Source organism: Fukomys damarensis, unplaced genomic scaffold, assembly GCF_012274545.1.
Source record: "Fukomys damarensis isolate Sample0158 unplaced genomic scaffold, DMR_v1.0_HiC HiC_scaffold_3, whole genome shotgun sequence".
Taxonomy (NCBI): Eukaryota; Metazoa; Chordata; class Mammalia; order Rodentia; family Bathyergidae; genus Fukomys; species Fukomys damarensis.
This window is the reverse complement of record NW_022900915.1, coordinates 48244216-48271439: the sequence shown is the minus strand read 5'-3', so window position 1 is coordinate 48271439 and position 27224 is coordinate 48244216. Positions and strand designations below refer to the sequence as shown.

Here is a 27224-nt window from a genome sequence, read left to right as displayed (position 1 = left end):
GCTGAATCTGTGGTCTCCTTTGATGCAGTCTCTCACTATTGTGGCGCTGGCTCCTTCCCTGGCTTCTTGCGCCCCACCTCTCACATGAATCTGCCCCATGAAGCCAGAGAGGGTCAGAGACACATTGAGAACTTCAAGTTATCTATAGCACCTTGGGAGGCAGGACAGGAGGAGAACAAGGACAGACAGAAAACCTCACAAGACAAAACATAAGAGTCCATGGTGGCACAAGACAGGAAGCTGGCTATGGATGTTTCTGCTGGTCCATGACATGGGATGATGGGAGGGAATGTGAGCAGTCATGGAAAGAAGTCAGTACAGGCAGAGGAAAAGGACGTGGGATTAGTACAGACACCTAGCACCATGGCAATAAACAGCAGAACACAGATCTGCTTAGCCACATGTGGCCTTTACCCCTGATGGTCAGTGTGGCCAAGGTCTTCTCCTGCCCACACAGGCAGGAGTACTCCCCAGCATCCACCATGGTCAGCCCATGGGTCTGCAGCCTACACATGTCCGGTCCAGCCTCAGCCTGTGTCCGGCCCCCTCTCTGATGGTCTTTGTTCCTTTCTTCCCCTCAACAGTGGCCTCTCTCGTCAGATCATAGCACAGAGTGGCCCTGTCCCCTTCTATGGCCTCTTCATTCCTCAGACCTTCTGTGAACCTGGTGAACAGCACTGACAAGGGCCAGGAAGCCAGACAGTCACACTGTCTGAGCACAGGGAACAGATAAGACATGTGCAGGACAGAGCAGTCACCAAGTGCAGCAGGGCAGAAGCCACACGCTGGGCCATGGAGCACAGCCAGTGGCTTGTGCCTCCCTTCACCCAGCCTATGTGCTACGCCCCTCTCTTCCTAGGACTGTCATCCTGAAGCAGGTGGCTCTGAGTCCTGGTCATGTATTCAGGTGCAGGAGGGCTCCCTGATGGACAAGATGATGAAATTCACAGATGAATGAACAGCAAGGCCCCATCTATGGTATGTATGAAGTGGTCAAGCAGGAGCAGACACAGCCTGGCTCCAGACTCGGAGGCTGGGGGCTGCCCCTGGCTACCAGCCAGAGACTGGGCCTCTAATATGCCCAGCTCCATCCATCTGGAGACCTCCAAGGAGCAGCGGCTCTGGGAATCTTCGGCACTTCATGGTCTAGGAGTGACTTTCAGAAACACAGCTTCTCTAGGAAAGTCAGAGCAGGAGCTCACCATCCTCAACCCTTCCCAGACATGCCCCACTCTGCAAGCTGCCAATGTCCTCCATTCCTCCTGCTTCTCAGCAATAGCACCTCTGGGGATCAAGGAAGGAAGTGGCTTCCCCTCAGCCTGTCTTCCCAATGTTCTGCAAGCACAGGATGGGTCTCAGAGGACACATCCATCCGTCGCACTTGGTGCCATGCCCCAGATGATAACATGAACTTCATCTGCACAGCTTGACGTGGCATGGCTACCTGGCCTCTTCACAAAGGCTCCTAATGTCTCTGCACACAGCAAGTTGGCCTCACAGGCTCAGGCGGACAGATGCCATTCCCAGCCCAGAATTCCCTCATTCACTGCCCCAAGGAGCCCTTCCTCACAGTGGAATGGAGGCCACAAGACTCCCCTGTGCCTGCAGGGGATTAACCCCTCCACATCCTTGGCTTGCATCTGCCTTCATTTCCTCTGCCTCCCTGCAGCATGTAACTCAGACCCTGATGCCCAGGTGGCCAGCCACACCAGGATAGGGGTCCCAACTCCCAACACACAAGATGAGATCCGGGGAGCCCCTCCCATCCTGACTGGGATGTTGTAGGCTCAGGCACCAAGTGGACAAGTTGCAGTGCTGGCCAAGGGCAGTGTCTGCTCCTGCACTCAGAGGCCTGGGGACCCACAGCCTTGCCTCAGTCTGCACCTGCCCATCTCTGAGGGTGGAGCCCTGAGGCCTCTTCCTCCACCCAAGTGTCACCTTGCCCACGCACACCACAGTGTGGCCACAGCCCCTTCTGTGGCCCGTGCAGGCCCCAGAGCACCTGTGACTTGGGTAATCAGTGGGGGACAGACACTGTGGGGAGCATAGGACTTGTGGCAGGCCTGCCAAAGAGGAGCCAGCAAAGCCAGCACTTCCCCAGTGCACCCCAAGACAACAAGAAGGTCACTGGGTTGGCCCATGGACAGGGATCACCCCTCACTGCATGGGTGGGCCCTCTCCTCCCACCCCCTTCAGGATGGGCCCATGCTGTGGTCCCACTGGGTCCTGTCTGTGGGCCATGCCTCAGGCTCTTGCCTGCTCACTTCCTGCTGTATCCCAGGACCCATCACTACGTCTTTTGTTAACAGGTTCTCCCCACTCCTCCATCGAAGACCTGACCCTGAGGGGGACTGGGAAACCACCCCATCCTCTGGGCTCTGAGATGGGTCGAGTGTGGCAGTGTGAAAAACACTTGCTGAAGCAACAAAGCAGAGATATGGAAACCACAACACACACAGATAGACAAACACAGGGGAAATTAGACACACAGCCACATGCAGTCATACCCTTCACGGTCAGTGTGGCCAAGGTCCTCTCCTGCCCACATACGCACGAGTACTCCCCAGTGTCTGCCACAAACAGGCCACGGATCTGCAGCTCACACACGGCCCCATGCTGCCTCAGGCTGTGTCTGTCCCCGTCCCTGAGGGTCTCTGTCCCCTTCCTCCACTCCACAGCTGCCTCCTTGCTCAGCTCACACCGCAGCACGGCCGTGGCTCCTTCTGCAGCCTCGTTGTTTCTCAGTCTTCCTATGAAGTGGGCCGGCAGGGCTGGGAAGGGCAGACAGACACCAGAAAAGTCAGGTCCACCGCAGGGCTGGGGTTGCACACACCAGAAGGAAGACAAGACACAGACTCCAAGGGACCCAGAGAGAAGCTCACACGGGTCTGGGGCTGCTACAGACTCAAACATCTCCCATTCACGCAACATCCCAGCCAGCAGGAAGGAAGGCAGCACAGACACAAGCAAGACACACTGAGTGCAGACAGACAACATGAGGCCAGTGCACAGAACTATGTGGCCATGTGCAGCCATACCTCTCACGGTCAGCGTGGCCGAGGTCTTCTCCTGCCCACATACGCACGAGTACTCCCCAGCGTCCACCACGGCCAGGCCACGGATCTGCAGCTCACACACGGCCCCATGCTGCCTCAGGCTGTGTCTGTCCCCGTCCCTGAGGGTCTCTGTCCCCTTCCTCCACTCCACAGCTGCCTCTTCGCTCAGCTCACATCGTAGCGTGGCTGTGGCCCCCTCTGTGGCCTCCTTGTCTCTCAGTCTTCCTATGAAGTGGGTCAGCAGGGCTGGGACAAGGTCAGAAGAGACAGAGATGTCATCTTCATTCTCCTAGGCTCACCAAGAGGCCCCACTGTGGCCCATGACCAGGGCAGACAGGGACACTTACGCTTCACAGTGAGCATGGCCGAAGTCTTCTGGTCCCCGAAGGAGCAGGAGTAGCAGCCACTGTCCAGGGGCTGCAGGTCCCGGATGACCAGCTCCAACACGGCACCCTCCTGGCGTAGACTGTACTTGCCACTGGTCCTCAGGACACTGTCTCCATGACACCACTCCACAGGTGCAGCCACAGATGACAGCACACAGCGCAGTGTGGCCGCACCACCCTCCAGCACCTCTACATCCTTCAGGGCCTCCCGGAACCGCACCGGCCGAGCTGTGGACAGACATGGCTCAGTCCAATTTTAGACTGAATCCTGCTTGGGCTGAGCTGGGATGGGCAGGGCTCTAAGAGGGGCCAGGGATGCCTGAGCCCCAAAGAGACAGGCACGGGTCTGACAGCACAGGGAAAAGGTTGATGTGGCACAGAGGAGCAGAGCAGCAATGTCACAGAGTCCTCACTTGCGAGTACCCAGCCTTCCCTCGGGGACCCAGAATGGAACTGTGCTCGACAACGTGAACTTGAAGCGATAGCTACTGTAATATAATCTGACCCTGGCCAGCTCAACTCCAGGCCCCAGCCTCAAGGACCAACAAGTCCCTGTGAGTGAGCCACCCATCTGTGAAGGCAGCATGGAGCTACACCAGGGCAGAAAGGGAAGACCCTAGGGGTCAGTGAACAAGGCTGAGATGCAAGTGGGGTGAGAGACGCAGGCCACACAAGCACCAGAGACCCACCACCAGGGAGCCCTTACGGAGGTGAAGGAGACACCGAGACAGGAGGCAGCTGAGTAAGCCAGTGAGGTGCCAAGGGGCACAGACACCCCCAAAATAGGGCAGTGGCACTGGACAGCGTCCAGGGCCCCCACGCTCCGTGGGTGTCCACCCAACCCATGCCTACACCCATGTGACCAGGCAGGCCACAGCTCCTGGACTCACCGTGGACCCTGACAATGGCGCTGCTCGAGGCCCCACCAGCCTCGCATTTGTACCGGCCACTGTCCTGCAGGCCAGCTTCAGTAATGACCAGCTGGGCTTGGCCACACTCGTAGCTCAGCCGGCACCGGGGGGAGGGCCGCAGCTTCTTCCCATCCTTGGTCCAGAGCACCGGGCTGTCTGGAGCGGTGGTCTCACAGAGCAGAGCCAGGTCTTCTCCCTCCGTGACCATGGTGTCCGAGAGCACCCGGGAGAAGATGCTCGGCTTCTCTGGGACAGAGAGACATGGAGTGCCCAGAGTTGGGCTGACTATAGCATAGGAGAGCAGTGGGCTTCATGGCCCCAAGGGGCCCCACCCCTCAGGGGCTCAGCCAACACGCACCATGTAATCCATGAGTCCCGGAACCACCCAGGAGGCTCTTCCAGAAGTAGCTCAGGCCAGCACTCCACACCCACTGCTACCCTCGCTGACCCGTGAGCCCAGTCGCCCCTTGGCTATGTCTGAGCTGCTGTCCCTCTCCACAGGCTTCACTAAGCCACAGCAGTACTGACTGCGGAGCACCAAACCCACCTGTGACCCGCAAGGCGGCTGAGGAACGCTGGTCACCCGCTTCAAAGTAGATGGTGCCTGTGTCCTTGAGCGCCAGCTGCCGCAGGGTGAGCACATGGTAGCCCCCGGGCTGGGCCTCAATCTCTTTGATTCCGTCGGCATGTAGGGGTGTCTGGTCCAGAAACCAGCGAACAGGGTTGTAGTCAGCGGGGGACAGGCGGCAGCAGAAAGTGGCTGAGGCGCCCTCCTGCACCTCGGCATCCTCCAGGTCCTCAGTGATGCACACACTCTGGCCTGCCAGAGGACAGATGGTCAGGGCCCCATTAGCTAAGGGAAAAGATGGCTCTCCCCAAACCCAGCAAAGGGCTCACAGCTGCTGGCAATGACTGTTGGACAAGCCCATGTTGACAAAATTTACAACCCAATGTGAATCAGAGCTGAATGGCCCAGTCTTTGCTTTAGACCAACCTCCGAGTCCCAAACTCCTCCTCCACCAGGACCTCTGTGGCACTGGCCTGTGGCTCAGGCTGTTGAGGGCTGGTACTCTCTGGCCTCCACTGGGTTGCATGTAAGCCTATGTGCCCAGCTGTGCCTGGGTTGCCACTATCCATGCAATCAAATCTGTGTTACCGATGCAACAGTGTTACTCTACTGTTACTCAACTGTGCTTCAGAGTGCTGAACTAATCTCCCACTCTGTGCTTACAGCCATTCTCCACCCTCACCACCCCAACCCCAGAGACCCCTGCCTGGTCAGGGAACCTCACCAATGAGCACCCCACTCCTGCCCGCATCTCCAAGACCCACATACTCCAGGCCCAAGCAGCTCAGCCACACATATCCTTTCACCCCCGTGACCTAGGACACACCCTATCATCCCCATGGCAATGTCCATGATTCCCAGGTGAGATCCACCAACAGTCACACTGATGGTCGGCCCTCCCTTGGGACCACCCGAGGCTCCCAGGTGTCAACACATCCTGGTGATGTATCGTGTGCTGGCACTCAGACAGCACTGGCTGGAACCATGGCAGAACCCACAGAGAGCAGACAGATGCCAGATCAAAGAAGGCCATCAACAAGAGCCCAGTCCACTGTGTCATTTTCTCTGCCTGCAAGGACTGGAGAAACCAAGGCTGGGCCAGTCCAGGGCTATTCAGAGTGCCAATTTCTGGCTACCTCAGTCTCCAGAGTCTACGTGAAAAGCAGCAGCACCTGAGCCCCTGTGGGGCCCACCACTGGAATCCCCAGCTTACCTTGCACCTGGAGCCGAGCCTGGGACTGGGCCTGGCCAATGTCACAGGTGTAGGTGCCACTATCAGCCAGTGTCAGGGCACTGATGGTGAGCCTCAGGATCAAGCCCTCCTGGCTGGGTGCATGCTTCCCTGAGGCCCGCAGCTCCATGGCGTCCCTGCGCCAAGTCACGGTGGCTGCCAGCTGCTCTGTCTTACAGGTGAACACAGCTGTGCCCCGCTCCTGGGCCTGCAGGTTGGTCAGCTCCTCAGTGAACCGATTTGCCCTTTCTAGAGAGGAAAACCGAGCAGGGAAGGCAGAGCTTGTACACACTTGCATCCAGCTCACGTGCCCCTGGCCCCACCTGCCGGCCGCAGAGGCCCACCCTGGGCCGTGCTGGGGAGCAGAGGCCATGTAGGCCAGGCACAGATCCAGGGCTACTCACCCTCCACACGGAGCCTGGCGGCACTCTTGGCAGCGCCCATCTCACACGAATACTCGCCGGAGTCCCTGAACGAGGCCCCACGCACTACCAGCACTGCCCGCGTGTCCTCGCTGAGCATGTCATACTTCTGCCCCTTGCGGATGGCCTTCCCGTCCTTCAGCCAACGCACAGGGGCACCCGCCCGTGAGAGCTCACAGCTCAGCACCGCATCTTCCCCTGGCATGGCCTGCTGGTCCTCTAGGGGCTTCACAATGACCACTGGCCTCTCTGGGGAAGCAAACAGCAACCAGTGAGACACTACAGGATCAGCCACAACCTGAGCCACATGACCTGGGCCACACAGCCACAGCCCCAAGGTACACCAGGGAGGCAGGGGCAATGGCACCCTCACCCCAGCCTCCTTCCTAGGGATCACCAGGGACTGGTGCCTGCACACTGGGCTACATTGACCTGACAAGAGCACTAACTCCAAACCTCAACAGCCACTTCCAGGCAAGTGCAGGGCCAGAGGCTGTGAGTCCATCGTAGCCAGAGGTTCTGCTAGCCACATGTATGAGCCACTGGCCACATGGGGCAGTTGAGCCACCAGAAACTAGGGCCCTGGCTTTCTCCAGAGCCTCAGAGACTCTCCAAGAGTAACACTTGGGGTGACTGGGACCCCAGCAGGTGCCTCTGGTCCCCATACCCTCCAGAAGAGCACTCACCAGGGCAGGAGACAGTCTCAAGACCCCCAATAAGCAAGCCTCAGCTGGGTCCATGGTACCCACCTCGGACAAGCAGCGAGGCCTTGGAGGTGAGGCCCTGAACAGAGAAGACCACCTCTCCAGCATCCCCCAGCACGGCATCCTGCACTGTCAGCGTGTACTTGCGGCCCTGGCATGCAGCCTGGAAGCGGCCAGAGCTTCCCACCATCTTCCCACCAACTGTCCACATGGCAGGGTCACCCTTGTTCTCGTGGGACAGCACACATTCGAAGCTGTGGGTCTCCCCCTCCAGCACCTCTGCCGTCTTCAGCCTCTTGGTGATGCCCACATGCAGGTCTGCAGACCACAGGACGTGTGCCATCACACAGATGCCCAAGGATGATGTGGCCTGAGCACATGCAGACCCACCCAAAACTGGAGGGGCTGATGCCCAGGGCAGCCAACCTCACAGGGAGAGCTGTCCTGTGCCCACCCTGTGTGCAGATGACCAGCGGCACAAGCTGCATAAGGTGGCTCAAGTGTTAGGGTCACCCATGCTGCACAGGTGAGCACCACACAGAGAATTCTGCAAGGCATGAGGGCCATCCATGGCAAGCTCTTCATCATGTTCTCTTCTTGGTGTCACCACAGCATACCAACCCCACCTCCCCAAGTCAGGGAGCTCTGTGGGTAGAGGTCAAGGCTCAGGAGCCCTTCCCACAATCCTCCCCTATGCCCTTTCTCAGACACGTCCCATAGTACAGAGAAGGTCCCACCTCACTGTCCACCACTCAATGTAGCCTGGCCCTCACAGGACCACAACAGGAAGCCCCCCACCTCCTCCTTCAGCTCCCCTAGGTCCAGATAGTGGCACATGCCATGGGGACAGGGAAGATGGCCATGCCTGTACCACGCACCGTGCACGCTGACCCGGGCCTGTGTCTCCTCACTGCCCACGTGGCAGGTATATAAGCCGGCATCCTCACGGCCCAGGTCATGTACCATTAGGCTGTGTGTGCCTGCTGTGTGCAGGAAATCGTACTTGTCCCCGGGACCCAGCTCCACACCATCCTTGCACCACACCACATGGACTGTGGGGTCAGACACCTCACACTGTAGAGCCAGCATGCCATGCTCCTCCACTGACACATCATCCAGCGCCTTCAGGAACACCACCGGCTTCGCTGTGGGGAGGGCATGTGGGTGGTTAGGGGCCTGTTGGGTGAGAGGGCCCCACAGACCCCATGAGGATGGCTCACCTCGGACAACCAGCCGGGCTGTGGCCGACACCTTCGGGGAGCTGGCACGGACCATGCCTGCGTCTGCCTGCCGGACACTCTTGAGCACCAGCGTGTGGCGCCGACCCTCATGAATGATCTCGTGGAAGCTGTCATTATACAGTGGCATCCCATTGAGTGACCATTCAACCTCTTCATCCTCCTGGGACAGCTCACAGGAGAAGCAGGCCCGGCCCTCCTCAGTGGCCTCAGTATCCTGCAGCGGCTGTGTCACCTTCACCTCCCGTGCTGCACAGCACAAGGGGGATATCAGCACTGCACTCCAGGCCTGGCCTGAGCCCCAGGGCCCACCCAACCTACCTTCCACAGTGACCTCAGCACTGCTTTCTGCACTTCCCGCTTGGCACCTGTAGACACCAGCATCGGCGGGGCTGAGCCGCAGGATGCGCAGCTCGGCCATCTGGCCCTCCAGCACCATCTTGAACTTCTTGGATGGAGCAAGCGGTGTGTCATCCTTGTACCACTGCACGGCCTTGGGGGCTGGCCGGAAGTCACAGGACAGCACCACTGACTGCTGCTCACGGCCCACCTTGGGCTCCAGCGGCCGCACCAGTGTGACAGGGATGTCTGCAAACAGGCAGGTGGGAGGATGTGAGGGCTGCAAAGGCCACATCCAAGGGCCTTCCGACTGACATCCCCAGGCCGCCCTGACCCCTCTCTGGGCCTGCTGCTCACCCGAGACCACCAGGTGGGCAGAGGAGCGCGCCTTGCCAATGGTGAAGTGCACGGGGCCTGTCATGGTGGAGCAGGTCCTCCGCAGTGCCAGCCGGTGCACTGTGCCCTCCTGCTCCAGGCCCACGTTTGCTCCTGCCTGCAGCACCGTCTTGCCTAGCAGCCACTTGGGCGGCCGCACCGAGGGGATAGAGGTCTCGCACTCGAACCAGACAGGCGCAGGCTCCATCACCGTCACATCCTGCAGGCCCCGCACAATGGTGATGGATTGCTCTGTGGGCAGCAGGGCATCACGGTCACCACAGGGTCCATAGGGAGGACAGTGCCTTCCTGCAAGCTTGACATCTTCCAAGAGCAGGTGCCCTTCCCACTGTGGATGCTAACATCTCCCCTGCTGTCAGGATGTCCCAGAGGTGGCCGCGGCAGGAACCCCAGGACCAGCCATGAACTGTGGGTGCCCCTGGGGAACTGCACACCTTCCACAAAGAACTGGGCGCTGGTCTTGACATCACCGGCATCACATGTGTAGGTGTCCTCATCTTCAGGCTGCACGCTGCTGATGACCAGCTTGCGGTAGAGACCATCGCTGACCATCTCGTACTTGGGGCCTGGCTGCAGCTCAACACCACCTTTGAGCCACCGCACCTTAGCACTGGCCCGGGACACCTGGCACTCAAGCACCCCACGGTGCTTCTCCATGGCGATCTTGTCCCGCAGCGGGCGCAGCAGGGTCACTGGCAGCTCTGCAGCCAGCCAGCCAGATGGGATTAGGTCAGCAAGCCAGGCATATGGCCTATGCCAGGGCTTGAGCAGCGAGGGACTGCTGTGTCCCAGAAGCCCACGCCCCCCTCCCCAACCAGCAACCCACCAAGGACTCTGCATCTCTGCCTGCCAAACTCAGCACTGGATGCAGCCTAGGAAGACCCTTCACTGCCATCAAAGGGACCCAAGTGCTCAAAGCCCCCAGGCTGCTCCTGCCCCTTGGAACAGGAGATGCTGTTTCTCTTCCTCCAAAGACCCTGCTGGCCCCACCTCAGGACAGTCCCCAGACAGCCACCAGTCAGGTTCCTAACCTCCCCAGGCCCTCACCTTTCACTCGGAGCTGGGCTTGAGATTCTGCATTTTCAGCTACCAACCTGACCTCCCCTTCATCCTCCTTCAGAACCCTCCGGAGCAGGAGAGTGTGTGTCCTTCCTGAGGGTGAAGCCCACTCATTACCCACAGGCAGACCTACACCCCACCACCCCTCCACAGGGCACCCTCCTCGAACCTTCCTGGCGGATGCGCACGTTGTCAGTTGGCCGAAGCTTACTTCCCTTCAGAAACCACTGGCTGGGCACCTCACAGTGAGACACCTCACAGGAGAAGGTGGCACCCTCCTTCTCCATCACCTCCACATTCTCCAGGGGCCTCACAATCTGAACTTTGCGGCCTGGGAGGCAAGGGAGGCCCTGTCACACCCAAAGGCCAGCCACAACAAGCACCCCCAACCCACCACCTGATCCCACACCTGCAGGTGCCACCCAATCCAGGCTCACCTTGCACCTCAAGGGAGGCACAACTCTGAGAGTCACCTGCATCGCACACATACATGCCCTGATCCCCCACCTCACAGCAGTAGATAACCAGGCTTCTTCGGGTGCCCTGGGCTGTCATGCCCACAGCCTTGCCTGGCTTCAGCTCCAGGCCATCCTGTACAGGGAGGCAGTCTTGTCAGCCCTGCCCCTGCCCAGCTACCTAGCCACTCAGAGGCAGGGAGGGGCTGGGGAAGGCACCTTCAGCCAGCGTACAGTGACGCTGGGACGGGACAGCTCACACTCCAGTGTCACCTTCTCTTTCTGGGTCGCCACTACATCCTGCAGTGGGTGGCTGAAGGTCACAGGTAGCTCTAGGGGGCAGGATGAAGAGAAGGAAGACAGTACTGGCTGCCTTCCAGAGTCCCACAGAGTATCACCCCAGGGAGGAGGACACCCACCAGCCACTCACCAGTAACGACCAGTCGCGCTGAGGTCTGCAGGCCTTCTGCCCGGAAAGTCACCAGCCCACTGTCCTGGGGCCGCAGCCCCGAGAGTGTGAGGCTGTGGATGGGGCCATTCACCACCAGGTGGCACGTGGGCCCTGGCTGCAGCCGCACACCATCCCGAGTCCAAACACCCTCCACGCTGGGGTGGGACAGCTCCACCTCCATGGTGGCCACACCCTGTTCCTTGGCCTCTACTGCCTGCAGGCCTCGAACCAGGGCGACCTGGCACACTGTGGAGATGCAGGGGAACTCCTGAGTCCCCACTGGAGACCTCACCCACCTGCCTGGGCCAGCAACACCCAGGGCCCAGAGTGTGCAGGTTGGTTTCCCTGAGGAGCTGTACCCAGTCTGTCGGTCTGCCCCCAGTGCAGCCCACCCAGGGCTGACCCATCCAAAGGGGGATGGCCCTGCTGCATACACCTCAGACTCGCCCTGGCCCAGGGCCTGCCAGACTGACCACATACCGAAGAGTCCCAGGGGTTGTGTCGCCACCCGGCAGCTCCCCACCCTGCCACTCCAGAGAGGTCTGCACTTCCTCCACCAACCTCCACCCTCCCCTTGAGCCCTACCCCACTCACTCTCCACCGTGAGCTTGGCCTGCGTCTTGTCATCGGGCGTCTCACAGCCATAGAAGCCTCGGTCGGCGAAGCCCACACTTCGCAGCACCAGGCGGTGGCATGTGCCTTCCGCATGGATCTCCACATTGTCACCGGGCTCCAGGGTGGCAGCGTTGCGCGTCCACCCAACTTGAGGCCAGGGCCGAGACAGCTCCACCTCCAGGGTCACAGTGCTCCCCTCCTGCACTGTCCAAGGCTCCAGCTTCCGTCGGAACAGCACAGGCGCCTCTGCATGCAGGGCAGTGGTCACGCAGGGCCCCGTGGGGAAACGTCCAGGGGCAGCCTGTCCCAGCCCAGGAACTTGAACACCACACTGTGGCTGGCACCTCTGGGTGGGGTGGCGCTAAGTCCCCCAGTACATGTTCAAATTGGAGATCGGATCAAGCATGGCTCCGGCTCACCCCAGGGTGTGTCTACACCAGTCCTCCCTTGGGAACATGCCATGGCTCCCTGCCTTGGGGTGCAATCCTGGCTCTCCCCAAGTGGCCACAACCCTGCCAACCTGGCTCCCTCTGCACCTTTTCCAGGAAGCCTCCCCTACCAGCACCTCAACTTCTCCAGGGGTGCTCCCAGGCTCACAAGGCACCCAGGCCCGGCCCTCCCTAGTCAACCCTGCCCCATGCGGCTCACCTCGAACCCGCAGCATGGCAGAGCATGAGGCGCCCTCAGCAGACGCGGTGATCTCCCCTGCGTCCCCAAGTGCCAGGCCCGCCATGGTCAGACTACAGCACGCACCACTCTGCGACATCACAAATTTCCCACCAGGCTCCAGGGGGATGCCATCCCGGAACCACACGACCTCTGCATCCTCGGGCGACACCACACACTCGAAGGTGGCCTTGCCACCCTCCTCAGCCACCACAGCGTTCAGCGGGGACGTGAACTGCACCATGCGGGGCTCTGCGGGGGAGGGGGAGCGCTGCTGGCAGGGCTCTCTGGGAACACGGTCCAGGACGCCACACCCCTCCGGTCCCCAGGTGTCTCCCCGAAGCTCACATACCGCGGACCTCCAGGCGCGCACTCGTATATCCGTCGCGGCTCTCACACGTGTACTCCCCTGCATCCTCTGCCCGCAGCCCGGACACAGTCAGCGAGCGCACCTCGCCCTCCGCCTCTACCCGGATCCGCTTGCTGGGCCGCAGCTGCATGTCTCCATGGCGCCAGACCACCTCTGCCTGTGCCGGGGTCAGCTCGCAGGCCAGTGTCACCGTCCCACCCAGTTCCCCGGTGACGGGCATAAGCGGCTTGGAGAACCGGGCGGCCACCTCTGTGGGCACAGAGGGGGTCGGACGCACCCTGCTCGTCCTGGGTTCCTGTCCTGTTCACCTCCCACCCGCACGAGGGAGTCCCCACGCCCTGGTCAACACCTCACCTTCCACTTGCACTGGGAAGTCCTGGTGCCTCTCCCCAGTGCGGCATGTGTACACGGCACTGTCCAGCACTTGTGCGCGGTGCACAGTCAGGGTGTGGGTGCTGCCCACACTGCGAATCTCATGGCGTTTGCTGCGGCGAATCTCCATGCCATCCTTCAACCAAGCCACCGCTGCCACTGAGGGTGTGGCCAGCCTGGCAGTCAGGACAATGTCTTCGTGTTCCTTGACCACCAGCGGCTCCCTGCGACCGGGCCTCTCAGCAACTTCGCTCTCTGGCTCTGGGGCAGGAGGGAGTTAAGTGGCATGAGGTGGGAACCAGGATGCCTGACTCCCCCAGCCCAGCCCTCACCGTGTCCTCTCCATCCAGCTCCAGTAAGGTCCAGGGCCATACAAGGAAGCCAGGAGGAGCCCTTAGGGCCACCAGCCCTGTTCCAGGCCAGGAGCAGATGCTGAAGGATGGCGGGCAGTCAGGAAGACATGGGGGGGGTATCAGGACGCCATCAGCAAAGACTGAAATAGGCAAAGCTTGAGACCAAAGGGGAGGTTGGAGGGAAGAGGCCAAGCAGGTCGCTGCAAGATGCCATCCAACAGAGGCAACATGAAGTTGAGGGGTAGTCAGACCACACTGCGGACAGGCCAGCCAGAAGGCCAGTGTGGACAACTCAGGACCCACACTGTCAGCGAGATGCTGAAGTGTCCTCTTTGTTACAGGATGGTGTCACACTGGCATTGTGAAGGCTATGGGCCCCTCCTGCCACCCTCCCAGAGTAGGACTGTGTGTGCATATAGGTAGCACCCACAGAGTGCTAAGGGAGCAAGATGGGGGAAGGAGAGAGCCTGGAGCAGGGAGTGGCAGGACAACATCCCACCAGGCCACCTCAGTGCAGCTGGATGTCAGGACCCCATGGCCAGAGACACGATCCCCAGACTTGCAGGGGTAAGAGATCCAAGGCCAGAGGCCCTGGGAGTGGGTACAGGATCCCAGTGGCCCCAGGCAAGAGCCTATTCACAACACCTAGAAAGGACTGTGTCCACAGGCCCAGTTCAGCCTCCTGCTGCTGACAAGGCCCGGCCCTCTGTGGTTCAGATGGGGGAGGGGGCTGTGGCGGACAGCAGGATGGGAGTGTGATTGATTACCACATGGTATCTAAACACACTTCTATTTGTACACATGGCCCAGCCACAGGTGTGAGGGAGGATACCACCGAGGTCTGTCTAGTCACCAGCCAGGCTCACATCACCTCCAACAGCTAAGGTGGAACCCACAAGGACTGACCTGTGACATTCAGACGGAAGGAGACTTTCTGGCCCCCGGCCTCACAGCTGTACTCCCCAGCATCTGCCTCGCCTGCCTGCTGCACCACCAGCTGCCGCCTGCTGCCTGTGGCCTCCATGCGCACCCTCGAGCTCGCGCCCAGTTTCTTCCCGTCCTTGTACCATGCCACCTCCGTCTGTGCCTGGGCCACCTTGCAGCTCAGTGTGGCGCTGGCCCCTACCTCAGCCTGCACCTCACTGTGTGCTGGCTGCTCCTTTACAAACACCTCCTTTGCCTCTGAGAACAGACAAGGGACAAGGGGTCAGGGACACCATCTGGGAGAGGAAGGCCCTGGGCCAGGCAGCTGCAGAATGGAACCTGCAAGCTCTGCCCAGCTGTGGCCCTGGAGAAGTCTCAGTGCCCCTCAATATGTGCAGCACAACTTGTCCACCCAGCCTGGCCCAGCTCTATAGGGCTGGTCTGAGGACATGGGACAGGGTGCCCAGCACAGACCCCTCGGAGAGGACTGCAGGTAGTGACATCTGTACATCTGCCCCTTGGGGATGAGAAATCTCCAGGGACTGACCAGGGCATGGCTCCTGCAGGGCTGGATCGCCAAGGCTCCAGGGCTGTAGCTGAAGACTCTATTTCCTGTAGTCTTCTATCAACTAGTCTATCAAATAGATTCTTTGCATGGATTTTCATATGTGGTACTTTCTCAATTTTTCTAAGTTTAATTCATCTTTTGTATAAATTATATCATTTGTGATTTCCACTTTTGCTTTTTTTGTAATTTTTATAATTTTTATTGGATTTTCTTCCTACCTAAAGTATAATATTAGCCGAAAACAGTGATGGCTGGCAGCTCTATGTCACTTTCCACCTCAAAGCAGAGAGCTCAAAGTCTCATTTGGTCATTTTTGTGCAATGTGACTTAACAATCATTTATATGTATTTTGTTAAGGATTTTATGGCACGATTGATGACAAATTTTCTCAAACATTTCTTCTGAATATCCAGTGTTAAACATTACCAGTTTCTTCTGCACTTACTGAGATACTTTCACAATGTTTGTCCAGTCAGATAAAGTCACACTTTATACTGATTTTTTCCTGTTTCCAACATTAAGCCAAAATTGTATTCCTGGACTAGGAATGTCACCACAGCAAATGATCCTGTTACAGGTTACTGAATTTGGCTTGCTGATATTTTAATAAATTGGCCTTGATGACCATAATGAACTATGTAGTATGAATTCTTACTTTCCTGTTCCAGTATAAATGCTATGTGGGCCTGGGATTTAGCTTAGTGGTGCCATGCCTGCCTGGCAAGGGTAAGGTCCTGAGTTTTAATCCCCAGTACCAGGGGTGGGGCGGACAGTATTAATTCTATGTAAAATTTGTATATCTCCTTTTCCTGAAAGAATCCCCAGGAATACAGAGTAAATTTGCACAATGTTTAGGAATTTACCACTAGGGCCATTTAGCTCTGACACTGATCAGTCACTGAGAAAAATTTTTTGCCTCCAGTTCTACTTTTTCACAGGTTGCAGAACTATATGTATTAATTATTTCTTCTTGGGTCAGTTTTTGAGAAACTGGGTAATTTATCAAAACTTTTCAAATTTACTTGGATAAAACATTGTCATTTCTACTAAAATAATGTGCCAGGAAACAGATACTTTGGGGCCTGGCACCTGCACAAATCAATACAGCATCACATACAAGTTGAGAGCACCCTTATCCAAAATGCTTGGGACAAGAAGTACTGAAAGCCAGTATACATTATTTTGAGGAAAAATCATTTCACAATTAAATTCTGATTAGGGTTGTCTGAGCCCTCAATGCTCCTGTGATGTTGTACTCAGGGGAAAGATTACATCAGCTGAAGACATCCTAGGTCTTTGAGAACTGAGTAGAAAGGTTTTACCTAGGGAGGGACCAATTCCCTTTCAGTTTAACTTGTCCCACCTTCTGTTGTAAGAACATTTTGCCCATCTCACCATCCTAATCAATTTAAACTCCTCTATGACCTAAGATCACCACTAGCATAAAATCTTCATGGTCATAGGATTACCACCACCCTCTGAGACATCTGATACTCCCTCCAATTATAAGATCCTCATCATTGCTTCTGAGCCTTTTGACTAAGATCAAGTGAAGATCCTCATCAATTTAGGATTATCACCACCCTCTGAGTTATCTGATACTCCCTATGAACCAAATAAATTGTAGGAGCTCACAGTGTCTTCATCTTTGCTGCCCAGAGAAGCACTGGTCAGGCCCAAAGCTCTGCTTCTTCTCTAAGTCTTGTTTCCTGTCTTTATTCTTTAATTTACTTTGTGTTGTAGTAGCTCACAGAAGACCAAGACTCACTGCAGGGGTTCTGGTAACATCCCCTTTCCTGTTCTCCACAAAGAAGTTTTTTGGATTTCAGAATACTAACATACAAGTACTGAGATTTACTGGGGATAAGAGCCAAGTCCAAACACAGAACTCATTTATGTTTCATAAACACAAAAGCTAAAGGTAATTTTCTATAATATATTTAATAATTTTGTGTATGGAACTGTGTCCTGGTCTGGAATTTTCAACCTTTGGTATTACATCAGCGAAGTGAAGTCTCTAATTTTGGACCAGTTTGGAGTTAGGGATGCTGACCATGCTGGCCCCACACACTGCTGTGTGGACATTCAGAAGCCGCTGCTGGACCACCACCACCACTACAGGGAAGTTGAGCTCTGCTACCACTAAGAATACAGAGCTGGCCCCCAGACTTCTCTATGGGTCAGCCAGGGGTGCAGACCACAGAATCATTAGGAAAACACTATGAAATAAATACTCCCTCACCAGGCAGCAATTTAATTTACCAAAGTGTACCACAGTGAGACAGGAGCCACCAAAGCAGAACAGTGGAATGTTAAGAATAAACAAACCCTGGATGCAGAAAACTGCTGTCCTCACAGCATAGCATGTTTCCTGCCAGGAGACCCTGAGAAAACCACAAACACAAAGCTCTTGCACAAATGAGAAAGTGTTACCAAAAAACAAACAAACAAAAAACCTAAGCAACCCCTCTAATTTTAGTTGCTTTCAGTCAGTCTAAAATCACTAATCTTGGAAATCACATAGCTGGGAAATGCAGATGATGCCATGAATGGAGCCAGGGCTCTGAATTCGCAGGAAACACGGGAGGAGGATTCCAAACAACTAAATACGTAACCCTAAGATCTTCCCATGCAGTGTTGAAGATTCCACACAGAAATGAGTGGCTGAACTTTGCCCTCATGGGGCTGGGGAGGGCTAAAGAAGTTATTAGGGCAGTCAGGAGAGACATCTGGTCAACCTGAGCGATAGGCAGCAGTGTGCTGGGGACAGGTCACTGACATCACCACATGAAGATGTCATATGGCCTTCTACACACACCATCCTTAGCACACTAGCCCACAAACAAGCTGACAGGGAAGATGTGCCAAACCAAGCTCCATGGAGAAAAAAATCAAGGTCTGTCATGGTCACCAGCTAGGCTTACTTTCAACAACTAAGGTGGACCCCATGAGGACTGACCTGTGACATCCAGGCGGAAGAAGATCTTCTGGCCTCCAGCCTCGCAGCTGTACTCCCCAGCATCTGCCTCATTTGCCTGCTGCACCACCAGCTGCCGCCTGCAGCCCTTGGCCTCCACACGCATCTTAGAGCTCGCACCCAGCTTCTTCCCGTCCTTGTACCACGTCACCTCCGTCTTTGCCTGGGCCACCTCGCAGCTCAATGTGGCACTGGTCCCAGTCTCAGCCTGCACCTCACTGTGTGCTGGCTGCTCCTTGGCGAACACCACCTTGGGCTCTAGGGACACATGGAGGGACACAGGGTCAGAGACACTGTCCAGCCAGGAGACTACAGGGCAGGAAGGCCTAGGCTCAACAGCTGCAGAGCTGTGGCCCTGGAGAAGCCCCAGTGCCCCTCAGTATGTGCAGCACAATCTGCCCACATAGCCCTACCAGACTGATCAGGAACAGTGACAGGGTCTCCAGCATAGACCCCTCAGGGAGGATGGTGGGTGGTGACACAATACGATTGCCCCTCAGGAAACAGTTTCCAGGGACAATGCAGGGAATACACTTCTGCAGGGCTGGGTCCCTGACATCCAGGCACTACACTTGGAGCCTCACCTCCTATGTCCTTCCTGGTGCCTCAGGGAGGAAGCAACTCTGTCACTGATCCCTAGAGTCTGCATGTCTATGCTGTGACTCTTACTCGACACTGTTATTTGCTCTTTTCCTGCTCATTTTATGTGCTCTGCATAATTTATACGCTGGCGCTCTAAGCATTGTGTATGTAAGCATTGTTCCCTCTTGGTCACTTGCCGTTCTCTCTTTTATGTCCCTCCAGATGGCAAAGAGCTCTTCCTGGCAGTTAAGGTAAGAATGTGACTGTCCTTTATAGTGAGTGCATTTATATCCTGGTTAAGAAATCTGAGTACCTGAGGTTATAAAATAATCCACATGTGTAAGGACCAAGTTTTCAGGTTGAGGTGGGCTCCCTCCGTGTGCCCTTTGCCCACCTCTGTGCCCCTTGCCCAGAACAGAGCTGCAAAAATTCCACTCTGTATAATTCCATTCTGTATGACAGTCTCCCTGTGTTTCTGTTCCTCTTTTTAGGGCAAGCTGTCTTAGGCTATCTCCACCCTGCTTCTGTTCCTCTTTTTATGATCTAAGGATGAATTCTTCCTGCTTAAGATAATCAATGTTCTTTAAAGGAAATAACTGATTTTGCTAACATAGATATTAGTCACTGCTAACATAGGTAGTCACGGCTAGTGTAGGTATTAGTAATTTAGTAACTTTGTTAATTATAGAATTTGTTTAATCAGATGTTCTTTAAAAAGAGGAACTGATTCTGTGAACGTAGGCATTAGTAATTTTCCGTAAGTGCCCTCCCAGTACCCCTCAAATATCCAAGAGTAAGCGAAAGATAAAAATAGCACCTATAAAAAGGGAGAATATCCCCAACCCTATATAATCCTGCCTCAAAGATGGGTTTGGGCTCTCGGTCTGAAGCCGCTGTGACGGTGACACCCGAGAGTCCAGGCTCAAGCTTGCAATAAACTCCTTTTGTAATTGCATCAGACCTGACTCCTTGGTGGTCTTTGGGGACTTCGCAACTTGGGCACAACACATCCTCTGCTATGAGCTGGTTTCGCCTTCACCTCAGGCTCCACAGGGCATTGGACTTACGTCTGTGTGGCATGGGAGAGACATGGTTTTATTTCCCACATATAGATGAAGGCAGAGGGTGAGGTCTCAGATGTTCACCTAATAGCCACCTCTTTCCTTATCTCCTATTACTATGGTGCAGGAAAGCAGGCATCTGATTCTGCTCAGGGCAGTTTCCAGCCCCCTCTTCTATTCATCTGCTCTGTTTAGCTCTTCTACACCGAACCCAGCTGTCCTCATTTTGGCAGCTACTTACTCGCCTGGTGTCTGGGATAGCAAATGTTCTCATTCTTCAGGAGGACTCAGTGGACTTGTAGTTCTAATGCACCCCAAAAAGAAATGCCCTTTGACAAGCATCAGGAATGCACACCTTTGGCACCTATGAGTATCTCATCAGGGGTTACAGGTGCTACATTTTCTTCTGGAAATATTCAATAATCTCTCCTTCAGGGGGAGTTTCATTAGACATAGAATTAGAGGCAGGACACTTGGCATAGTCTGGTAAATTTTAAGGTGTCCTTTTCCAATTCTGTGTCATGATTCCAACAGTACAAAAGTGTTCATTGTGGTATCTGTGAAGCCTACTTTTCCTTTATCCAAATGTGCTCCTGTCCTCCACAGCCCTCCTCAGTTCCTGTGCAGGGTTGGACAGGAGCCCAGTCAGCAGGCCCTCTGAAATCTCCCATCAGTGGAAATCCTCCCAGACAGCATATTAACATGGAGCATTTGCTGATGTCCTCTGTAGAATTTTCATCAAACTTAGGGTGAATCCTTTCATTACTAGTTTAAGAATTTTGTTTCTGGGGCTAGGAATGGAACCCAAGGTCCCCTCATACAAGGCAGGCGTTCTACTTCCCTAGCTCCCTCCTAGCCCCAGGGATTTTGGAACCTGAGTGAACATTAAGGTTTGTAAATTTGCTAACATGCTGATGAATTTTGCCAACCAATTTAATCCTGCATTTATTGACATCAACAATGCTTCCCCCTTTTAACCTCTGTACCAGATTATACTGGTTTCATAATTACTGATGTGAAACTGACCCCTGACCTCCTGGATGATGACCTTGCCCCAGGGTACTATGCTCTTGACATTGTCCCATTTTTTTTCCAATGTTATAGGATTTTTTTTTCTTTCTTTTTTCTTTTTTTTTTTTTTTTTTGTAGTTCTGTGGATTGAATCCAAAGCCTTTTTATTTTTATTTAAACAAGATCTGGATAAGTCACTAAGTTGCTCAAGCTTTGCTCAAACATACAATCCTCAACTCTGCTTTCCAGAGGGCTGGCATTACAGGCATATACCACCACACCAGGTTTGTATAGGCTTTAATGTACAGCAGGGCATGGTGATGCACACCTTTAATCCCAGCACTTGGGAGGCTGAGGCAGGAGGATTGCTGTGAGTTCAAGACCAGCCTAGGCTACATGGTGAGTTCCAGGTCAGTCCCTGTCTCAAAAAAACAAAAAAAAAGACTTTAATGTCCAAGCTAGAGACCTAGCTTTTCTTTGTTTCCTTCTTTGGGTTTTTTTTTTTTTATTTTGTTTCTTGAGACAAGGTCTCCCTGTGTAGTTCAGGCTAGCCTTGAACTCAGAGCAATCCTCCTGCCTCAGCCTCCCGAGTGCTGGTATTATAGGCATGCCTCACCACAACTGGACCTTACAGTCCATAAAACAAGGGCATTTGAATTTTTCATACTCTGTCAGGTTTTGGTATCAGTATTATACAACACAAAATGAGTTGGGGAGTGTACATCCCACTCCTGTTTTCTAGAAGAACCACTCTGAATACAGACTATATTTTTCCAGAATATGTTTACCCACAGACACTTGACACTGGGTGTAGATTTTCTTCTATGAGACTTTTTTTGGGTGGGTACTGGGGATTGAACTCAGCACCTTGAGTTTGTGAGGCAGGCAGCAGAAGCACTGAGCTAAATCCTCGACCCTATGAGACTTTTTAAATCAGGGTTCTATTTCTTTAAAAGGTTATAGGATTGTTTGCACTCTCCTTTTCCTTTTGTGTAAGCTTTAATGTGATTTTCCAGGAATTGGGCAGCCTGCAAATACTTTTCAAATCTGTTGCACAAAATTTTGGCATATTGCACTCAAATAACGTGTCAGGAAGATGCACAGTGGGGACTGCTTTTGTACACGTAACAACAAACCACTCCACAGGTATGTGAAAGAGAATCCCATATGCCAGCCATGTGTGAAGCAGCTTCTCCACCAGTCCTCTGCTCTTGCTTATTTGGCACGGCCACTGCCCCTAGATACTATCTAGACCTTGCCACATGGAGATGCAGACAATGCTTGTAGATCCATAAGAAAGGGGAAGAAGATTCTGACACAACACTCTGATGCCCCGACGTCAATTCTGAGAAGTCCACAGACAACTAGGAGGCGTCCAAATATCCTCTAAACAAATCCAGAGAAACTGGAAAACCTATCTGGAGAGAACTTTCATGGCGTACTGGATAAGGGCACCTGGGAGCTGCAGAGCAAGCAAAAGAAGCAGGGCCCCAGGAACACAGGTGGGGACACCTGGTCTATCCCAGATCGCAGGGCCAGAGAGGCACAGCTCAGGACAATGAGACTCAGGGAGGCTCTGAGTGGTGCTGGAACAAAGGACCAAGCTTCAGGGCCTGGAATCAGCTCTGCAGGTGAGCAAGAGGCCCCATTCTTCCACACTTACCCTGCCTACCAGCTCAGCACCAGCATAAAAGGGAAGAGAGACATTGCAGATGGGAGAAGAACACCAATACAGAGGGCCAGTAGGTCAGCTGTGGTTAAAGCCAGAGTCTGTCCACCAAAGCCACGTGGTTCCCCCAAGAACTGACCTTTAACTTGCAGGTGAAAGGAGATCTTCTGGCCCCCGGCCTCACAGCTGTACTCCCCGGCATCCGCATCGCCCACCTGCTGCACCACCAGCTGCCTCCTGCAGCCCGTGGCCTCCACACGCACCCTGGAGCTCGCATCCAGCTTCTTCCCATCCTTGTACCATGTCACCTCCATCTTTGCTTGGGCCATCTCACAACTCAGCGTGGCACTGGTCCCTGCCTCAGCCTGCACCTCGCTGTGTGCCGGCTGCTCCTTGGCGAACACTGCCTTGGGTTCTGGGGACAGACAGGGAGATACACATCAGAGACACTAACAGGCCATGAGGCCAGAAGGCTCAGGTGTGGCATTTGCAGGAGTCCAGCCCCAGCTGTGGCTCTGGAGAAGCCCAAGATCTCCCCTGGCCTTTGAGTGTGGTGTCCTAATCCCCATGATGAGGAGAAACCCTGTCACTGCTCTTGGCAACCAGTGTTTGCTCCTCTGAGGGGCAACTATTCATTGTTCTGCAGACTCCACGGCAGTGGCTTTCACTTGTTCATTTTCAGTAGCTCTCTATATAGGCAATGCATCACTTGGTAAAGGGGATATTCTCTGTGTGTCCCTACATTACACTATATAAACACCCTTAGAGAACAGTTAGACAACATGAAATGACAACAATTTGCAGCTACTCACCCACATGTAACCACCTTTCTGCACACTCGTGGGGCTGGATGTTGTCAGGTGGCTTGGCACTACTTCAGAGCCAGTTTTTTCCAGCTCTGTACTATTTGACTCTGCCCCATTGGTGCTGCTTCAGTACTGGGATGGAATCCAGGGCTTCGTGCACACCAGGCAGGCCTTTATCACTGAGCCAGATGTTACCCATCTAAGATATATCTTCATACTTTCCTGATGTCACTGATGAGCACAATTTGATTTCTAATGTGGTCAATGTGCACTCTTGTCCCATCGTGGTTAGCACCTTTGTGTTTCATTTAAGAAATCTTTCCTACCCTGAGCCTTAATTCATGTCATCTTTGCAGGGCTTTTCCACTGTGACTCTGCTATGCCTGGGGTCACTTCTGATGTATTTTTGATGAGAGTTCCTGTTCTATTTTTGCACACAGTTAAACAATCAAAGTACCCTTTATTACAAGACCAATCTTTGCTTACACAGTTTCTATCACTGAAATAATAGAAAACTGAAAAGGTTGTGAAGAAGACACAGAAACCCTTGCGTCTTCCCTGAGCTCCTGCTCCACCCCTGTGACCTGCAGGTGTCCCTGCATCATGACAGATTCCTATGTTGGTGTGGCTCTGAACAATCATTGCTATCTCTTTGATGATGTCCATACCTGGTTTCTCTCAAAAGGTGTGGGACAATCTTGGCCACATAAATCTACTTCTCTATTTTCAATCCCAAAGAAAAGAAGTACTTGGATTTTGGTTGGATGTGAAACACCTGGGTGTCTATGCATTTATTTAGAGCTTTTTATGATCTCTCCAAAATATTTAACTTTCCCCCACACAATGCTTTTGTTTTGTTTTGTTTTACTTTTTATTGTGGTGCTGAGGATGAAGCCTAGGGTCTTTTGCTTGCCTGGCAAGCTCTCTACCACTGAGCTTCACCCTTACCCTGAGATACTTTTCATGTCATTGTCAAACTTTTAAAATTTCATTTTCTATCTGCTATTAGGATGATACACTGGTAGAAGTGTTTTTTGCTTACTGGTTTTCAGAATTTGCTTATTTTTTATTGATGCAGTTTTAATTGACAAATCATAATTGTACCATGTGGTGTTCTGATATAAGTGCAGTGTGGAGTAATTAAATCTAACATATCCAGTTCCTCACATGCTGATCCCAGTCTGTGGTGGCACACTTGAGATTCACCTGTTCTGAAATGCATAGGATGTCATCACTGACTACTATCACTCCAAACCTTAATCCTCCTGCACTGTAGTTCAGATGTGGTCTCAAGTTCATGTGATGGTAGCTGAGTCCACGAGGGTGGGTGTGTCACACACTATTATTAACTGTAATCACTTTCTTGTGCAATACAATATCAAAACCTTCTAGAAGGTTTGGTATAATTTTCCAGTAATATCCCTGGAATTAATCTCTCTCTATGGCAAAATGACTTTAATAGGTCCTTTTTAAAAACTAAAGGACTGGGGCCAGGAATTTAGCTTAATTTAGCCACTGACTGCCTTGCAAGAGCAAGGTCCTGAGTTTGATCCCCAGTACCACCCCCCAAAAAAAACTAAAGGACTGTTCACGCTTTCTATTTCTTCTTGTGTCACTTTTGATACAGCTTTCTAGGAAATGGCAAAATGGTCATAACTTCTCAAATTTATAATCATAAATTAATCTGTCATATTCTCAAAAAATAAAATTTGGCAATAATACAGAAAAAATTTGAATCTCACAGTTGCAAAAATCACTGTGCAGTGATGAAATTCTAAAATATTATCTGGGGGCAGCTGTGAAATGCTGTCATCTGATACCACGCTGGAGGCAGTGGGTGTCACTAAAGGAGCTCATCTCATCTTTAAAGCATGGAGATGCATGAGTGACCTGTTCTTTTCTTTTGCTAAATAAACTCCAGAATATAGAGATGAAACAGGCTTAGGACAGGCAAGTAGGAACAACCCTGTCCTGAAGAGTCTTCAACCCTCACAGGTAATGCTCTGCCCACATCACTGAGCACAGACCGTGACACAGTCTGGATCCTAACTCTGGCACACAAGTGACAGATCTTCTCTATAAATGTGAAAGAAGGAATAATTGTACTGACCCCCAAACCTGGGATAAGTTAAATTTTTGTTTCAAGAAAATTCTAAGTATTATTAGGTGGCAGATTCCCCTATGTAATTCAATGAAGTGCAAGCAGCTCTTGCTAGCAAGGACCCTCCCATGTTGCCCCATATGGAAACACAGAAGAAGCTACCAGAACTGACAGAAAGATATTCATGTGGCCCAGGGGAAAGACATCTGGTTGACCTCAAACTGAGCACCAGGGAGAGACACCCAGGAATACAAAGTAGGTTCTAGGAAGCAGCTGAAAACATGCAACAAAACATCACCACCTGGAAGAAACACTCGAGGGGTCCAAGCCCCCCAATCCCACACCCTTCCCTGCTAAGTCACACAACTGAGCCCTGTGCATGCAAACAGTGAAAGACAGCAGCCCTGAAGAGCTGACATCTAAAGACACACTAGGGGGCATCCAGGCTGTCACTTACTCATAACCGAACAGGCAACTGAATGTCTCTGAAGAACTGACCTTTTACTTGCAGGTGGAAGGAGACCTTCTGGCCCCCGGCCTCGCAGCTGTACTCCCCAGCATCCGCGTCGCCCGCCTGCTGCACCACCAGCTGCCGCCTGCAGCCCGTGGCCTCCACGTGCACCCTTGAGCTCACGTCCAGCTTCTTCCCGTCCTTGTACCACATCACCTCCGTCTTTGCTTGGGCCACCTCACAGCTCAGCGTGGTGCTGGCCCCTGCCTCAGCCTGCACCTTGCTGCACGCCAGCTGCTCCTTGATGAATACCGTCTTGGGTTCTGGGGACACAAGCCAGACATCATCAGGCCATAAGCAGGAAAAACCAAGAGGGTCTGCTGCAGGACAAAACCCCTGGGCTCTGTTCCAGCTGTGGCCCTGTAAAAAACCCCATACCTCGTAAAACACACAACACAGTCCATTCACACAACCAGATCCAGTTCCACAGTGCTGAGCTGGATCAGTGACAGGGTCTCCAACACAGGCTCTTCAGGAGGGGACTGCAGAGGTGACAATGTGCACCTGCCCCTTGAGCACAGGGGTCACCAGGGACACTACAAGGCACAATGCCTACAATCTGGGTCCCTAGGCCTGGGCACTGCACCTGGGGCTGCACCTCCTGTAGCCTTCTGTACAGTGTCTTAGTGGTGGAGACCTCTGGTCTTCCAGGCCATTAGTGTTTTCTCTTGTGTTCTATTACTGCTCAAGGGTTGTGCCCTATTTTTCACAGCACTGTCCTTTTGGCTCTTTATATAATCATAGTTACATGCTAAAGTGCTGACATTTGTGTACATTACACCCATCTTCTCTATCTGTGTGCTCTGCCTTTGGACTCCCTCATGGTATCTTCCCATGCATCAAGTTATCCCTTTCATTGTGGACAAGTGTCTCCATTTATGTTCTGTTCAAGAAACCTGCTATTGGTGAGAAGTGGCCAACTAATCTATCATATCTGATAAGAGCCTGCTTTACCTCCACGTACAGTGGGTTTTGTCTGTGCTGAGGTGGAGGTCCAAATCTATTTTATGCTTTCTCTATGGCTAATGATCTTACCACCATTTTTTAAACACCATTCTGTCACTACAGCTCACACTAACACCAGCATTAAAAAGAGAAAGAGATTGATCCCCAGTACCAAAAAAAGAGAGAAAGAGAAAAGGAAGGAAGAGAGGAGGAAGTGAGGGAGGGAGGGACAAGGCAGGAAGGAGCAATGAAGGAGAGAAGGAGGCGTGGTTGACCACAAGGCGTTCTGAACTCATTACCCCATTGCTGGGTCCATCCACCTAGCCCAGATTTCAAACCTATGTGTATCACCGTGGCTTTTAAGAAAGCCCTGCTGGGCCAGGGATTTAGCTCAGTGGTTCCACCACCTGCTTGCAGGTCCTGAGTTCAATCACTGCTACCAAAAAAAAAGGAAGGAGAGGAGGGCGGGGAGGAGGA

The 27224-nt window shown here is 53.5% G+C and overlaps 1 protein-coding gene across 2 annotated transcripts in view; it reads right to left on the bottom strand.

Annotated features, from left to right (window-relative positions):
* The window catches only part of Obscn (obscurin, cytoskeletal calmodulin and titin-interacting RhoGEF), a 100170-nt gene that overhangs the window by 48820 nt on the left and 24126 nt on the right, over positions 1–27224 (bottom strand). For both annotated transcript variants that reach the window (XM_033768010.1, XM_033768015.1), the window contains exons 7-32: positions 25790–26065; positions 22524–22799; positions 18044–18319; positions 14499–14774; positions 13222–13500; positions 12850–13116; positions 12480–12749; positions 11811–12077; positions 11196–11462; positions 10985–11097; positions 10748–10901; positions 10480–10641; positions 10299–10403; positions 9686–9952; positions 9213–9482; positions 8838–9104; positions 8499–8765; positions 8157–8423; positions 7324–7596; positions 6557–6823; positions 6135–6401; positions 4901–5173; positions 4333–4599; positions 3404–3670; positions 3039–3302; positions 2508–2771 (exon numbers count right to left, since the gene is read on the bottom strand). In XM_033768010.1, coding sequence (XP_033623901.1) covers positions 2508–2771; positions 3039–3302; positions 3404–3670; positions 4333–4599; positions 4901–5173; positions 6135–6401; positions 6557–6823; positions 7324–7596; positions 8157–8423; positions 8499–8765; positions 8838–9104; positions 9213–9482; positions 9686–9952; positions 10299–10403; positions 10480–10641; positions 10748–10901; positions 10985–11097; positions 11196–11462; positions 11811–12077; positions 12480–12749; positions 12850–13116; positions 13222–13500; positions 14499–14774; positions 18044–18319; positions 22524–22799; positions 25790–26065 — 6468 coding nt within the window. The remainder of the gene's footprint in view (positions 1–2507; positions 2772–3038; positions 3303–3403; positions 3671–4332; positions 4600–4900; positions 5174–6134; positions 6402–6556; positions 6824–7323; positions 7597–8156; positions 8424–8498; positions 8766–8837; positions 9105–9212; positions 9483–9685; positions 9953–10298; positions 10404–10479; positions 10642–10747; positions 10902–10984; positions 11098–11195; positions 11463–11810; positions 12078–12479; positions 12750–12849; positions 13117–13221; positions 13501–14498; positions 14775–18043; positions 18320–22523; positions 22800–25789; positions 26066–27224) is intronic.